The 15,753-nt window shown below is 39.8% G+C and overlaps 2 protein-coding genes across 3 annotated transcripts in view; one reads left to right on the forward strand and one right to left on the reverse strand.

Annotated features, from left to right (window-relative positions):
* Positions 1–1,977, forward strand: part of pdk1 (pyruvate dehydrogenase kinase, isozyme 1) — a 7,626-nt gene extending 5,649 nt beyond the window's left edge. For both annotated transcript variants that reach the window (XM_015058672.1, XM_015058674.1), the window contains exons 8-11: positions 107–205; positions 308–418; positions 641–754; positions 850–1,977. In XM_015058672.1, the coding sequence (XP_014914158.1) occupies positions 107–205; positions 308–418; positions 641–754; positions 850–990 (465 nt within the window). In that variant the 3' untranslated portion in view covers positions 991–1,977. The remainder of the gene's footprint in view (positions 1–106; positions 206–307; positions 419–640; positions 755–849) is intronic.
* Positions 1,978–3,110: 1,133 nt separating this feature from the next.
* On the reverse strand, positions 3,111–15,481 carry ppp1r9ala (protein phosphatase 1 regulatory subunit 9A-like A). Its single transcript, XM_015058675.1, has 18 exons — positions 15,337–15,481; positions 14,549–14,669; positions 14,230–14,334; positions 13,758–13,884; positions 12,986–13,150; positions 12,824–12,877; positions 11,336–11,565; positions 11,115–11,211; positions 10,901–11,021; positions 10,652–10,803; positions 10,017–10,341; positions 9,886–9,943; positions 9,720–9,794; positions 8,721–8,916; positions 8,113–8,157; positions 6,513–6,629; positions 4,536–4,724; positions 3,111–4,308 (listed from the first exon to the last, which is right to left on the reverse strand). The coding sequence occupies exons 1-18, from the start codon at positions 15,365–15,367 to the stop codon at positions 4,150–4,152; spliced, it is 2,367 nt and encodes a 788-aa protein (XP_014914161.1). The 5' UTR covers positions 15,368–15,481; the 3' UTR covers positions 3,111–4,149.
* Between the last annotated feature and the right edge of the window lie 272 nt (positions 15,482–15,753).

Consider the following 15,753-nt stretch of genomic DNA (forward strand, 5'->3'; position numbering starts at 1 on the left):
TTTTTTTTTTTTTTTTTTTTTTTTTTGTTTTTTGCTCTTGTTCTGGTTTCTCAGTTTCTAAATCATGGTGTGCCGTTGTCAAAACTTTCTGTCACGCTCGTTGCAGAACGCCATGCGGGCCACGATGGAGTTATACGGCGACGCGATGGAGTATCCTCCCGTTCATGCACAGGTTGCCCTTGGCTCTGAGGATCTCACTGTCAAGGTAAAATGGAAACTGAACTCCAGTCCGGTTTAATCTTTACAAGCAAAGCTTCAAACTTAGGTTTGCACATTCGTCGGATTAATCAGTGGTTTTTTTGATCAGGTGAGCGACCGTGGAGGTGGCGTGCCTCTGCGTAAGATCGACCGGCTGTTCACCTACACGTACTCCACAGCTCCGCGGCCCAGCATCGACGGCTCCCGAGCCGCTCCTCTGGTCAGTGTGAACGGTGGAAACGCACAAAGCCTTTTTAGAAATTTGATTTGCACCACATTAAATTTAAGTTTATAAGGAGGAAGTTTACCCCAAACAGAAAGGGGTAAAAAACAATTTTTTAATAAAATTCAAAATTTTATTTGAATTTTGGAGGTTAAAGAAAACAGCTCCTTAATTGAGAAATATTGAAAATAAATAAATTACGTCCAAGCTTTTCCACAGGCTGGCTACGGCTACGGCCTGCCCATCTCTCGCCTGTACGCTCGCTACTTTCAGGGAGACCTGAAGCTCTACTCTCTGGAGGGATATGGGACGGACGCAGTGATCTACATACGGGTAACCGAGTTTCGCCGCAAGCATTTAAAGGCTCCTTCGGCTGAACGAGAGGAAGAAAAAGAAAATAGCAGAATTTCCTCTCGGTCTTGTTCCAGGCGCTGTCCACGGAGTCGATCGAGAGGCTCCCGGTGTACAACAAGTCGGCCTGGAAGCACTACAAGGCGATGCACGAGGCCGACGACTGGTGCGTCCCCAGCAAGGAGCCCAAAGACCTGACCACATTTCGCAGTTTCTGAACCCAGAGAGTGAATTTCTTTGAGCAGTGTGTTTAAAAAAAAAAAAAAAAAGAAAAGCTTCTTGTTGATGACTGCGGTGGTGATTTGTTCAAAGAAAGAAAAAAAAATTATAATGGGAAGAAAGTTTTGTGCCATATATTTTACCAGATGTGGTGATTAGGACCTGGTTTCCTGGGGAACATGGAGAGTTGAGCACAACCAGCTCTGGATTCGTTTCCAAGCTCGCACTCCTGTCAACTGAATAATGAATTGGTGTCATATGTTTTTTGTTGTTGTTTTTTTTAAGTGTAGCTGCTGCATTGAGAATAAGAGCATCATTTTACAGCAGCTTGGTAGAAGAATTTATTTTCGCTTCAAAACGGCATCAGTAGTTTCAGCTTGTAGCTGTGCTTATTGAAATGTGGTAATTTGTCTTAAGAGGAACAAATAAGAGGCATTGATGTAAATTAGCTGCTTTTTTTTTTTGGGTTGTTGTACAGTTTTGTTTGATTTTGAGATATTTTCTTTTGAGGATAGTTAGAAGCTTTAAAACAAACCTGCACCTTTTTTTCCTTTGTTTTGATGAAAATATTCAACAGGACTCTGTTACAACTGTATTAAAAATATTTACATTAGAGATTTTATTGTAATATTTTGGAGTATCTGTTTCAACCGAGATTCAGCACCTTCCAAATGAGATCGTATGTCATCTATAAGTTAATGCGCTGCAGTGTAGAGACCTGTTTGTGTTAGCTTTAGTTCACTGTTTATATGTTGCACTAGAAGCACTTATCTGTAAGATTTAGCAGAATATTGTGTATTAAAAGCTCTATGCAAACAGAGTAGAGGGAGGGAGATGATGGTTCAGTCTTCAGATATCGGTTGAGGTGTGCAGCAGCGCTCCACGTTGCCGGATTGTTGAGGACATTCAGTGTCTCTGTGCGTTTCTCAGAATATGATATATCCTGCTCTGTTGGGACAAAGGCTTGAATAAATTATTTAAATGACTGTTGTTAAAAGTCTGTTTTGTTGTAAAGTAACACTCACTACAGCAAAACTGAGCACAAAACTAAATTTATTTCACTAAATTTAAAATGACATTGTAGGTGCCGTGTTAGCAGCTGAACTGCTAAACTGGTATTGTTGGGATTCTGTAAAAATGTAACTAAAAGCCATATTTTGAATTTAAGACAATGTTTCAGATTAGGGAAGATTGAACATTTGGCAGAGAACTGAACTGGAAATCATAAAAGAAGCTAAAACTCTCAAGGAGGGGGGGGGGGAGAGGGGGGCAGGAATGTAAGAAATTGAAAACACTTTTAAACCTTTGCTTTAATGAAATTATAAAGCTTAACCCATTTAATAATTGAACCCCGACAATGATTTTTATTTGAAGCATCTTGGAAAGGTTGAAACATTTGTGGAAGATTGTGTGAGATTTATTTTTCAAAAATTAACAATTTCATCCACATCACTGGTGTTAGTGCTCTTCATACCATCAACGTTATAACTTATCTGAAAGAGTTTGATTTTAGTTACCGTTTTGAGCATATCAAATATGAAACCTACGTTGGTCTTTATTTTAAAGCCCTGCTCTGTTGTATTAAGAATTCTCTTATTTTGAAGAGAATATCTTAAATTTACGTTACTGCTCATGTTGCCATGGTGACTCCCGCCTTTTCTGAGCAATCATTTTCTCCCTTCATGCCACCTCTTTTTATTTTTAAACAATTCTGAGGCGCAGTGGCGAAAACCTCAAACAGCTGCTGCGCAAGTTACCCGAAAGTCTGTTGCTAGGTAACGAAAGAGCGACTTGATACCACCCGCCGTCAGAGATTGAGCAGCTAAGCCTTTCCTCTGCCTACATCCCCCAGAATTATGTGCGGTTCTGGATTGGAGCGCACTTTTGAGATGTTGCTAATTGACTTGCTGCCCAGCCCTACACCAGATGTGATCACATTTAACCTGTCACTATTCGTTTCTATGAGATTTATAGTTTACATCTCCATGGTAACTCAAAACCATTCGCCACCTGAAGAGGATACGTGTTGCTTTAACTGGGGATAGCTAACGTTTGTAGTACGCTATGTAGCTGTGACTTAAGTGTGAAACGAAGACAAGCAAACACAATAGAAGCCATGAGAAGTGATTATTAGTTTATTTATGCTGTATGTACCAAGATTAGCATCTCTGAGAGTTCAGAAAACATCGTTTTCTTCTGGTCCAACATTTAATATTTTGTACAAACATGGAACTAGGCTTGAGAATAAAGGAAGCACTTCGGTTTCATGGAGAACATTCATCGTCCAGCCTTGCATTCACACGTGACACGGCTCTGGATCCACACCAGTCGTCGCCACAGGCTCATCCTTTGAGTATTTACAGAGCATCATGGTACCTTTCAAGCCAAACAGTCCGAGTCAGCAGCAGCATTCACCTGGTCCCTACGTGATAAGGTTCTCATTTCATTTCCTTTTTGACAAGAAAAAAAAAAAAAGTCTGGCTATTCTACTTAGTAGAAAAATGTAGATAGTATAAAATAAGGAATTTAAGTAAAAATGCAGTTAACAGGCACATGTATAAAACTCATTTATACATTTAAAACTTTGCTGCCTTGAAGCTTAAAAGATTGATAGTGCTTTTATCTGGACTGTACAATATAATTGGAAACAGATCTCAATAATTATAGTTTCAAGATTTTTTTTTTTTTAGTGGTAAAAGTGTTAGAATATCTGTTTTGGTCTCTTACCAAACTTGACATACCCCATCATTTAATTAAAATGGTTTTTAGCTGTCGTTAATGGAAACCGATAGAAAACAATAATAAAAGAAACATTCTGAATATAAACCACCACCTCAGGTCCTGCAAGGGGTTTCTGGCACATCACGGTCTCAGCATGAGAAGCTAGGCAGACTCTCTCCAAATATCCTGTAGAGTCACAAAAGGACGGTTGTCCATTCAAAACGAATGAACAACTTCACACTATGAATGTCTCTGGACTGCAAGGAAGAAAAGCTGCACAGGTAGAAAATGATAGAAAACTCCTCACAGCTGGCCAAATGATTTAAGCCAACTGTGTTAACCACTGTGATCTCCTGAAAGGAACATCATGGAATCAGAAATACAGAATTTTTTTTTTTTTTTTCTGAACAGGGACGAAAGTCAAGGAAAGACTCTGATCAGCAGATGGAGTCGCCCTGGACCGGCAGCCTCCCACTGCGTCGGCCCTCTTTCTCTTTTTTCTCCCGCTGTTTCTCCAGCTTCTCCTGGGCTTTCCGCATGTCCTTCAGCTTCTTTTTAATAGTGGAGCGGTCACTTTGACTTGTCACACCGAGTGCCTTAGGGAAAAAGAAAAAAAAAATGTAATCACAACACTGAGACAAACTATACAAATTTATTACCTGCATTAATTTACAGCAGGTTTAATCCTGTCAGCTAATTTTCTGTTCCAATAAGTCAGAGAAGTTTTACTTTGGCCACAAGGGGGCAGCAACTATGAGACCAGAGTTAAAGTGATGCTGTATCTTGGTTTTACTGGAATATTTTGAAAGTGCATTTGTTCTACCTTCAGTTTGTCGCTGTCTAAGTGCAGCAGCTGCTGGCCATCGATTCCCTTTGCGGTGAATTCAGATGTGTACTGATCCATGTTCATGCCCATTAGCCAGTGACAGACCTGCTGATTGGTCCAGTCGGAGATGGGCCGATTCTGCCACTGATACTCTTTCCCAACTGGGACTGGTTCATCATCCAACGTCTGTAAAGAAAACAGATATTATAGATGGAAGTAAAAATATAAATACTGCTGCTTTTAATCCATTGTTTATTTGCTTTCAGGCAAAATGTTTTCATTAATTTAAATGAATTTGAAAACCAAATCTAAAAGTTGGGCACCAGGAGGCTGTCAGCACTATTTTTGTTTCCTCCTACAGATTATACTATTTCCATTGCATACAAATTTTTTGCAAGACATTCATTTCCAGTCAGAAGTTTGCATATACTCATCATAGTCCCTGATTTCTCTGCATTTTTTTCCAGGGTGGGATATTAAGAACATACAACTACAGTTAAGTTTAAAAACATGATCTGGGTGTGCAAGTTTAAACTGTGAATTTTTTCTAATCCAAAAACCAGATTAAAATGATATGAAACAGGCTCCAGTGTAAATTTTGATTCGATGTGCATTTAGGATCATTGTGCTGTTGGAAAAAAAATGACTGTGTTCATGTTTTGCACATAGGAGCACTAAGCATGGTAGACAAAACTGGTTGTTCCAACATGAAAATGAACAAATTGAAATGACTTCAATTTCTTTTGGTGAGGTTACATTTTCAGTCAAACTTAAACCAGTTTATTGATGGTTAAATTAAAATGTTGTACTTTCTCTGTAACTATGTGTAGACAATTTCAGTCTGTATGCATAATTTTCTCTTCATGTTTATCAGAGTAATTTAAAAATTTCACAGTAAATTCACATCATCCCAAATTCCTGTTTTTAAAGTTCAAGGACATGCCCTTGAACTTTAAAGAACACTTCCTTGAACTCTAAATGTCATATCAAAAACGGTCCAAATCAACGTATTTTTCAACGTGACTTTGAGTTTATTTAAATTTCTGGCCAAAACTTGGAACTGATTTATAGGAGTGCATCGATTGCAGATTTTTTTGGCCGATCCCCGATTTTTAAAATTGTTTTTAACTGCAAACGTGTAGAAATGACCTGGTGGGCCAGTCTACCAGTCAAATCTATCTCACTGCAGAGGAAAAAAGACTGTGCTTGATTTTTAGACCTTTGCTGTAGTAGATGACATCAGTGCTTAGACATCACCGATTTAAGATTCAAATCGGTGCACCCCTACTGATTTCCCCCCCCCCAACTTGGTTCAGCAGCCACATGATATGGCACTATAACTATTTCTGTGAGAGTGCTGATCAATATTAACAACAGGTCAATGCAAGCAATGTGATAGCTGTTTCAACGGGACTTTAAGTATGTTGAGAAAGGAGAGTAAAATCTTTACCTTTCTACTGAAGGGTCAGAAATGCTGCAAAGCAAATTTTAACTTTCCTAAAATCTCTAAAAACGAGTTAACTACAACATGTAAAATCTGATAAACATTCCCCAAGCTAGTACACAGAAAAACAAGCGTGCATTCCTAGAAAAACACCCCCCAAACTCTGCAGCGTGTACAGACGGTTTCACACTGAGCTGCAGAGACGAACTGTATCAGATTAGAAGGTGAAAGAAACATCACTAAGCAAACAGGAAAAAACAGGACACAGCCACGATAAAGCATAAGTATGCACCATCCAAATCATAGCCAACTTAAGAAAAAGCTAAGCCACGTGACTTGCGGCAACACAAAACAAACCGGCTTTAACACACAGACATGCAGCGCTCATATTGTCTCTGTCCATTCACGGTTTAATCTGTGCTATGAAAGGGGGCGAGGCTCAAAGGGCATGCTTGAGAATGTCCCCTTTCAGTTGCATCAGGGCGTCCCCACACAGCTTTTGTGACCACAACAACAAGGAGAGCACTCACCTCGCTGGAAGAGAAGATTAAAGTGTGTGAGCGCCCAGACAGATTGGGTTCAGCGACAAACCCAGAGATGTCTGAACTGGGGCTGGCAGGGCTAGAATCATCTATGACTGAAAAACTCTGGAACAATGGGAAAGAAGGAACGCATTTACTAAAGCAACATCAGCCAAAACACCAGTTTCTGTTCAGGACGACAGCTGAGGGAAGGGATGTTTTCATGGGGATTAAAAGTAATTACAGTGGGAGTAGTTAATACTGATTACACAGCAGAGTCATGACTGTGACCTTAAACATGTGAGGGGAAGAAAGGTCAGATCCTACAAACTACAAACAATCCACCACCCAAACTACATGATGACACGCTAAACTACAAGGAGGCCATTTCTACTGAGAAACTGTCCCCGCCCCCACCAAAAAAACAAAACAAAACACAACAAAAACAAACACTAACTCCAGGTATGAGGTAATGTTTTCTCTGAAGGCATTTCATAAATGTTTATACGTTTGACTTGTTACATGGAGCCTTGCAGAAGTATTCACACCCCTTTAATGTCTCCACATTTTACTCTGTTGCAACCACAATCGTTTATGCATTTCATTAGCATTTTATTTGAGAAGCTAACAGAACAGCCCGTTATTGTAAAATAGCAAAGTAATATATATGGCTCTCAATTTTTTTTTTTTTTTTTTTTTTTTCAAATTTTAACCCAAAATGTGTGGACAGCTTCAAGTCTTTTGGGACCTCTTTCATCTAGAGACTAAATGGTTAGCCTACTATTTGTTATATAGATCAAGTGGAGAGATCTGTTGTAGAGCATAATTATTAAGTCTAAAGATTTAGGATTGAACTTTGACTAGGACATTCTAACGTAGGAACATACTTTGCTCTAAACTATTCTACTGGCACTGTGTTTGGGCTGCTGGTCCTGCTTGAAGGTGAACTTTCACCCAAACACTGCCTTGTATTAATCTCCATCCGTCATCACAAACTCCAACCAGCTGTCCTGCAGCTTGCCCACAGTATATTACTGCCACCACCATGTTTCACTGTGGGTAAAGGCGTGGTCAGTGTGAAGTGTGTTCGATTTTCAGCACAGTGTGTATGTAGCCTCAAAAAAATAGTCCAAGTTTATGACTCCAACATGAAGAAAGAAAAAGATTAAAGGGTGTGAATACTTTTACAAGGAGACTGCTGCTGAGCTTGGAGGAAAGAAAACAACATCCAAACTGGCAGGCTGTTTGATTTAATCAAAGTGACTCATTAAAATAATAAATGCATAAACTCAAATGACACACAGCAAGTTAGGCAGAAGTCAAACGCTTTATATTTATTTACACATAAAACTCTTAAGAGCATTTTCCAATTAGCCATAAAGTCTAGAAAATTACCCATGGGTTGTTTGTTCTCCAACCAGCCTAAATTCTTTCTTAAGGTAAATGTAAAAGGGGAAAAAAACGGGTAAAATTAGAAGTTAAAACTTTACCACATACCCACTACAAAACAAGTAGTGAATTATTCCAGGGATGTAGGACTGGAACGGTTAGTAATACACTACTGACTGTGATCTAGAGTCAAAGGAATAATAAAACGTGTATACTGTACCAAATCTAAAGAGCGACTGAATAAAGAGGACCAGGAGAGGTTTGTCTGTTTAAAGAAACATGGTCAATGGAGACTTGTCAGAAAGCAAAGCAGTAAAGTAAGAAAACAGCCACAAAATCAGTCATTTCTTCGAAAAGTGAAGCCAAAGCTTCAGCTCGTGTCTTGAACTCATTAAAAGGGAATTGTGGGAACAGCAGCCCACTAAAGCCTGGGTGACAGTCAGGCTTTCCACTCGGTAGATTAGCAGCATCACTGCAGATTCAGGCTGTAATATTTCTAATACGAACAGCTGGATGCTGTAACCACTTTCCCCGCAGTAACCAAATAAAACCATCTAAATTACCGAATACACAAAATGTTATGCCTAACTATTGATGAGGAGCTGCAGAGTACCACGTGATGGAAAAACACCACAGGACCCAACCAGAACAGAGTTACCACATTCTCTACAGATCCAAACATTTTGCCTAAGGAAGTCAAGAAGGAAGTTCATCCTGGCTATTTGGAATAGTTTTACACACAATATTTAGACACTGAGTGACAGGACGAGACATTAAAGACAATTTAAATAAAATGTATCTAAATAAATTCACAAAACAGTTGTCTACCTTAGTTTTATGATCCTGGCTTTGCTCACTGCTGGTTTCGTTTGCAGCGTATGGCAGGCTGCTGTTGGACGAGGACGGCTCTCTGTCTCTGTCTTTGTCTCCAAACCAGGAGAAAGGCATACAAGTGGGGACAGAGGTCATGGACTCTGCAGGAGACAGGTTCCCTCCAGATTCCTCTAGTAGCTCTGCAGATCCCCTGGACATCAGATCAGTAGTGAGATGCAGAGTTCTGCTACTCCGACATCAAAAAAGACAAAAGCTACAATATTTCTCTGCTTCAAAGCCTCAGCTATTCAGCTGCTATGGCAACAAGCCTAAAATATATCACCCTCAAGTTTGTACCAAGGTTATCACTGAAAATGTAGAAATTGCAACAGAGTGATACACTTCAAGTGTTTATGTTTGAAACTAATAGCAAAATTAATAAAAGGTTTTGCCTACTGAAAGTGTGCTTTTTTTTTTTGCATGAATCCATCTATCAATGCAGTGAATGCATAAAGATGATCAGACTGTTGTTGAGGCATTAAGGAAGCCCCGTTTTTCAGCCTCTGGGAGAATAACCAGGTAGGAGATGAACTCAGCATCTCCAACAAACTTGGACTTGATAGAACACAGAACCGAGAGCAGGACCAGGACCGGAAACTTCAGAACCTCTCCTGCAAACTCTTGAATGGACTTGGCGTCTGATATTGCATATTGTGCATCTCAAAGACTAGAATGTAGCATTTCTTAAAATACTGTTTTATTACTCTTATCTAATATTTTAATTTGATGAAAAACATTGAAGGTTTTTACTAACTTAGGCCTTCTAAATCAACAGAAATGTGTTTGTGCTTATTCTAAATAATACATTACTTTCACTTTTGGAACAGAATTGCTGAAACAAGTAGAAGTTGACTTTTCATTGACATTTTATCAATTTGAAAGAATTTGGATGCTAGGCGTAAATTAGAAAACATCTTAACATTAAGAAAATATAGAATATTAGCAGAGTAATACCTGCTGTCCAAAGAAGCTCTCAGGGCCTCTTTCTCTTTGTCTTTTTTCCCTTTGCCGCCTGACTTCCGAAGGCCTCTGTTTTGATCATTAGGGATATGTGTTTAATTTTTTTTTAAGAAGGTGAGATCTTGGCTGCAAATGATCAGTGAATAATTCGGATACTTGCCCAAAATCTGGAAATCGCCTTTTAGGTTTTACTGCTGTAGAAGACTCACTCAAATCCTCTGTAACAAAGCAGAGATTAGCGAGAAGAAAAAGCCTTTGCTGTTGCAGACATCAAATCAGGTTCCTGCGTACCTTTGAGTTCTTTCCCTTTGCCTTTGGACTCTCTCTTCTTCACGTTGCGCATGAAACCCGGAGGAGAGTGTGGTGAGGACGTGTGTTTTGGAGAAGACAATGAAGGATTGCTACAGCGTTCAGCACTGTCCCCCAGTGACGGGGACAAAGATGGACTGCTGGACATCTCCAATTTGCTTTTGGAAGTATCTCCGGTCTCGCCCGGATCGTCTTTCTGTCCATTTCCAGGGTGGCAGATGTCGACAGGGAGCGCTGGGCTTTCCTGGGTGGACTGCCGCCTCCCGGCAGATTCCTGCTCCTCCTGCTCGTCCTCTTCTTCAGTTTCCTGCAGGGACCGAGTTAATTATTTACAAGGACAATGCAAGGAAGGGAGAATAAAAGCTATTTATGCAGAAGAAACCTCTGGTTAGCTGTGTTTCAACGTTATGCTATCGTCTTCAAACTGAGTTAGGAAAGGATTCTACTGTCTTTCAGAACACGTCTGTACATTTAGAGAATGATAACAAACTCAAATATCACAACAGTTGATCAAATCTGCAGTCCATCCTGCCAGTTATGACACATAACCCTACCTCCATAGTGAGCATGCTGCACCATACACTAAAGCAGAACAGAGGGGCTTCAGAGTTTCAGACCTGAGAATGATGAGCGGGTTCAGCCAGGCCTTCCTTTAGTTTGCTTCGAGTTGGAGCCTGGCGCCGGCTCATCTGAGCCAACCGGCACTTGGCCTTCTGAGCGCTGGTGTCCAGGCGCGTAGTTTCAGGGACCACTTCGGTCCAGTCTTGATCTTCAACAGAAAAATAAGCGGTGCTTGCTAAAGAAGGGGGTTCACCTTCACAGATTTATGTTTTTTTGGGATTTTAACCATAGCGTGCACTATATACCTAAGAGAGAGTCAATGGATTGTGAGTTGTTGACCGAGTCTTGGCTGCTGAGTCTGTCCTCAGAGTCCAGACCGCTCTGACTCTCCACAGCTGAAGCCCCTCTGGACTCCAGGGCAGCAATCTGTGGACAGAAAACGTCATGGCCATGTTTATTTCAGTGACAGCAGCAGGTTAACAGGTGTAGAAGCTTTCACTGTCTGACCCGAATTCTTACCCTGTTCTGCAGGCTCTCCAGCTGCTCCTTGTACCATTTGTCTTTTTCGTCCAGAGTCTTTTTCAGCTCCTCCTCTTTCTTCACAAAATCTATCTCTCTGTTGGGGATATGAAAAATTTTGCTTTTTTTTTTTTGGTAATGACATAATGCTTTCAGCTGATTGTTACTAAAAACACTTTAAAAAAATCACAATCTTAGCTGAAAAAAGAAATTAAACTCACTTTTGTTGGTAGTCTTTGATCAGTTTCTTGGCCTTGTTGTACTTCTTGTCCAGGGCCTCATACTGAGCCTGATTCTCGGCTAATTGTTCATTCACACTCTTGCACACAGCCTGGGCTTCCAGCCAGTAATTCTCCAGCTTTAGGATTTTGTCGTTGCTCTCCTCAATTTTTTGTTCCAGTGCAGATTGCCTTTCTTCCCACAAAGATTTGTCCTCCTCTGATTTGCTTAGCTGCAACAAAAACACAATCTTGTACCACACGTTCACAGAAATGTTGGTTTTCTTCTAGCTGTGGCGCCAACTGTGCATTTTAATTTAAAGCTAAATACTAACATAGGGGAAACAATTCAATTATAGGTGAAACAATTATTTAAAAATACAAAGACTGTTCTATATACATGCACAGTCTAATTACTGTCTACAGCCATTACATTCACCACCTGGTAAATATATTCATATTACTTGAACCTGGATACATTTAGTCATTTTACAACCAAAAACTTTGATTTATTTTACTTGGATTTTATGTGATGGATTGACGCAAAGTAATGAAGTTGCATGAAATATAAATACTTCTCTGGTTATTCCTAATAAGGAATAACCAGAGAAGTAGCTCAGAGGTCCATGGTAACGCTGGAGGAGCTGCAGAGATCCACGAAGAATCAGTCAACAGAAAAAAATCATAAGAAAACCTGTGAGCATTTTTCCACAAGTCATGCAGAAGAACAAACATTGGAAAAAGGTCGTCTGGCCAAAAGTGACCAAAGTTAAACTATTTGTGATGGAAGGTTACACCGCATATCTCCCTGACCACACCATCCTCACAATGAAATAAGAGTGTGGAAGTATCATGCTACCGTTTACCAGTCAGACTTGATTGCAAGACGGATGTAACACGGGGAAATCCCACATAATCTGCTAGAGCCTGCTACAGACTTGAGAATAAAGCAGAGCTTCAGCAGGACAAAGAAACTAAACATACAGCTGGAGCAACAGTGAAATGGCTTCAAATAAACATGTTACAATAGTCCAGACAAAGTTTATCCTAACAAATGAAAATCTGTAGTAAGACTTGAAAACCAATGTTCACAGGTACTCTTCATAAAATCTCATTGACAATGAACTATTTTGCAAAACTGACAATAACAGTGGTATAAGTAAAGCTAGGAGGAGCACAATATCAAAAATATGCAGCTTTAATTGCAGCAAAATGTGCTTCTACAAAGTATTGACTTATTGATGAATCCTGGACTTATTTTTCAAGGAAACGTTAGAAATCATGAACCGTTGTCCTTCCACTTCACAACTATGTTCTTCTTTGTGCTGGTCCATCACATAAAACCCGAATGACGTATCCTGAAGTTTGTGGTTGCCACAGAATTTACAATGTTTCAGAGTGTGACTACTTTTGCATGGGATTGCAGTTTTTCTAATATTTGTCATGTGTATAATTTTAAACAAGATATGTAATTTTTTTTTCTCATCCTACCTTTTCCTTCAGTTGATGTATTTCATCTGTAGCAACGCTGTGCTTCAGTTGCAGCTATTGGATATGATTAAAATTAGATAGTTTGTTCCATCTAATAAATCAGATACTGTATCAGCAAGAAGAAGTTTAAACATTTATGAACAGAGAAGAGATTTGGTGTACCTCTTTGAACTTGAAGGCCATCTGAGAGCTGTTCATGTCCGTCGGCATGAACAAGGCCTCTGAGTCCGGCAGCTCCAACACCTCCACGTTTCTCCCTGGAGAGAAATTGGACCCAAGGATTCTTTCTTCTATGACGTCGTCGTCCTCGTCCTCATACCTCTCCTCCTGAAAGATATCGCTCACTGTGAGCTCAAACACACCTTGATGATCTCATACACATTGAACATTGGTACAGCAATACTCCCAGGGTTTACCCCTTGCCTGGAGGAAACAACATTGGATTAGTCCACAGGAGTCACTTCAGGGGCTTGGCTAAGCATGTTCATGGCAATAAAGGCAAACATGAGCAACCCACTCAATAGATAAGACTATGACCACACTCTTTGCACAGCCACACACCTTTGTAAGTTTGTCTTTCTCTGCTCTAAAAAAGCCCATTTAATCTCTGGATAGTCTCAATGTTGCAAAATTAGGCTCCTGTGGTGGCTTGAACTTCAGAAAACAAACATTTCCCAACTCTGATGGACAGATGGCAGCTGAATGAACATTTTCCAACAGCAGAGTTGTGACACATGGCTTACTCATAGGCAGCTGCTAATTTCCTGGATGATCCAGGGGGGGATTGGTGTGGTAGCGGTAAAATGGCTAATGCTGCGCAAATGTCATAACTGCATTATTATGATTACAGGATTTACTGTTGTAAACATTTTGGGGGTTTTTTCATACAAAGCACTAAACGATCAGCTTAAGGGTCACTGTGAAGCTGACTTACCTCCTCTGTAGAGTGGTCGTAAGGGTCATCCAGGTGTTGCTGCTGGTTCCTCTCCTGCTCCAGTGTCTCACTAATGAGGCGGGCCACCTCGCTCTGAGTTCCCGGCTTCTCTCGACCAATCAGAAACCTGTTTTTTTTTTTGTTTTTTTTTTTATAGGAACAAGCATACTATACAATGTAGTATTGTACATGTTGCTTTGGATACCCTACTACACAACTTTTTGTGTCTTTGACACTAAAGTATGCAAACTAGAAATGTGTTTTTGAACTCACTTTGTAATGCAGGGGAGCTAAATTTGCCTATAAATCATTACCATAATACAACTGAACCTTGGCCTCCCGTCTAAACTCTCACGAAAGAAAAGTTTCTCAACCAGCTTATTTAATTATAGTGGGATAACAGCAACACAGTTTGGCAGCCAGCTGGATATTTAGATTGAGGTTGTTCTGAGGGCAGAGGAGTTAAACTGACCTCACTGTGCCTTTGGTGTTCTTCAGGACAGTTGCAGCAAACAGCTGGGTGACTCCCACCAGGCTGGTCCCATCCACCTCTACTATCTGGTCATTCACCTGTATCCTACAGCAAGAGGAAGTTAAATCTGTGAGGAGGACTTTAAAGCACGTCGCTTTTACTTTCTTTTGAGACAGCTTCTAATAATGGGATTGTTTCTTTTCCATGTCTCTTACGTTAAACATGGAAACGTTTTTCACCGTGTTATAATTCAGATAATAGAAAAAAAAAAAGGGAAGAACGTATTGTGACGGGTCTAACTACCGCAGAATTGACTTACCGTCCATCTTTCTCAGTTGCTCCATTCTCAGTTACAGTTTTCACAAAAATACCGAGTTTCTCCAAACCCTGGTCAGCTCCCACTCCCATTCCTATGATACTGATCCCAAGCCCATTGTCTCCTGCTGGCAAACAAAAATATTGATGTAAAAGGACAGACAGGAAGAACGGACAAATAAGCTGAATTACACAGTTTTATTAAAAATTGAAAATGCCTAACATTTGGCTTAAGGTAAAAATAAACCTGATGTTTTAACTCTTGGTGAGTAAAGCATGCTAAAAATTACATAAATAAATTACATAAATTATATGGAGGGATGAAGACTTAATGATGGATGTTTGTGTTTAAAACAGAGTCACAGAAAAGAGAGATAAGAAGCTAATAAAAAGGAAAACATTTTTTCCTGTCATGTGGAGATACGTTTGTGGTTAATTCATGCTGCAAATCACTGACGTAGCTTATTGTTTCCTTTTGGCTTTTCAACCTCTCCGTTATGGGACATTTAAAAAATACTGGGAGGCTTTAATTGAGGTTCAAAGTTACTGGTGTTTTAGTAATGTTATCCAAACAGTTGGTACCAGATGCTAAGGTCTGCTTAAACTCTATTAATTGTACGGTCTTGTTTTTAAAATACTTGTAAATCCATGTTCTACCGTAGCTGCTCTCCTCTGCGGTGAGTGACGTTGCCATAGGTGGAAGGTTGGAGAACCATCTGAATGTCACTTTCCTTACACGTTCCTCTTGAATTAACTTGCTTAATACACTAAAAACTTCCTTTTGTGACTCACCCTTTTGAATTTCCACAGGAAACACGTCCATTTTTTCCACTCTCTTTTCCAGCTCATATTCTGCAGATGCTGCAATAGGGTCCACATCATCATTGCGCCGATCGTAATCCTCATTGGAGAAGGTGCTGAAGACCTGGGCAAAATATTAAAATAGGTTATTTGGATGGCTTCAATTTTTAAGCATTCCTTTTTCAGTGAAGCAAGGAGGATGCATTGTTTTTTTTTGTTGTTGTTTTTTGCTTTTCTTAAGAATGGTGTGATTACACTCACAATTTAAGCTCTTATAGAAAAATGAGCTACTTTGCTTTAATGCTGATAGATGGATAATGATTTTGGATCACCAACACTGAAATCCCCTCTCTTTTTTTTTTTATATATATATATATAGATGCCTAATTTTTATTCATCTGTCTGTTG

This window comes from Poecilia latipinna, unplaced genomic scaffold, assembly GCF_001443285.1.
Source record: "Poecilia latipinna isolate Pla-1442-1.1 unplaced genomic scaffold, P_latipinna-1.0 Scaffold1563, whole genome shotgun sequence".
Classification (NCBI taxonomy): domain Eukaryota; kingdom Metazoa; phylum Chordata; class Actinopteri; order Cyprinodontiformes; family Poeciliidae; genus Poecilia; species Poecilia latipinna.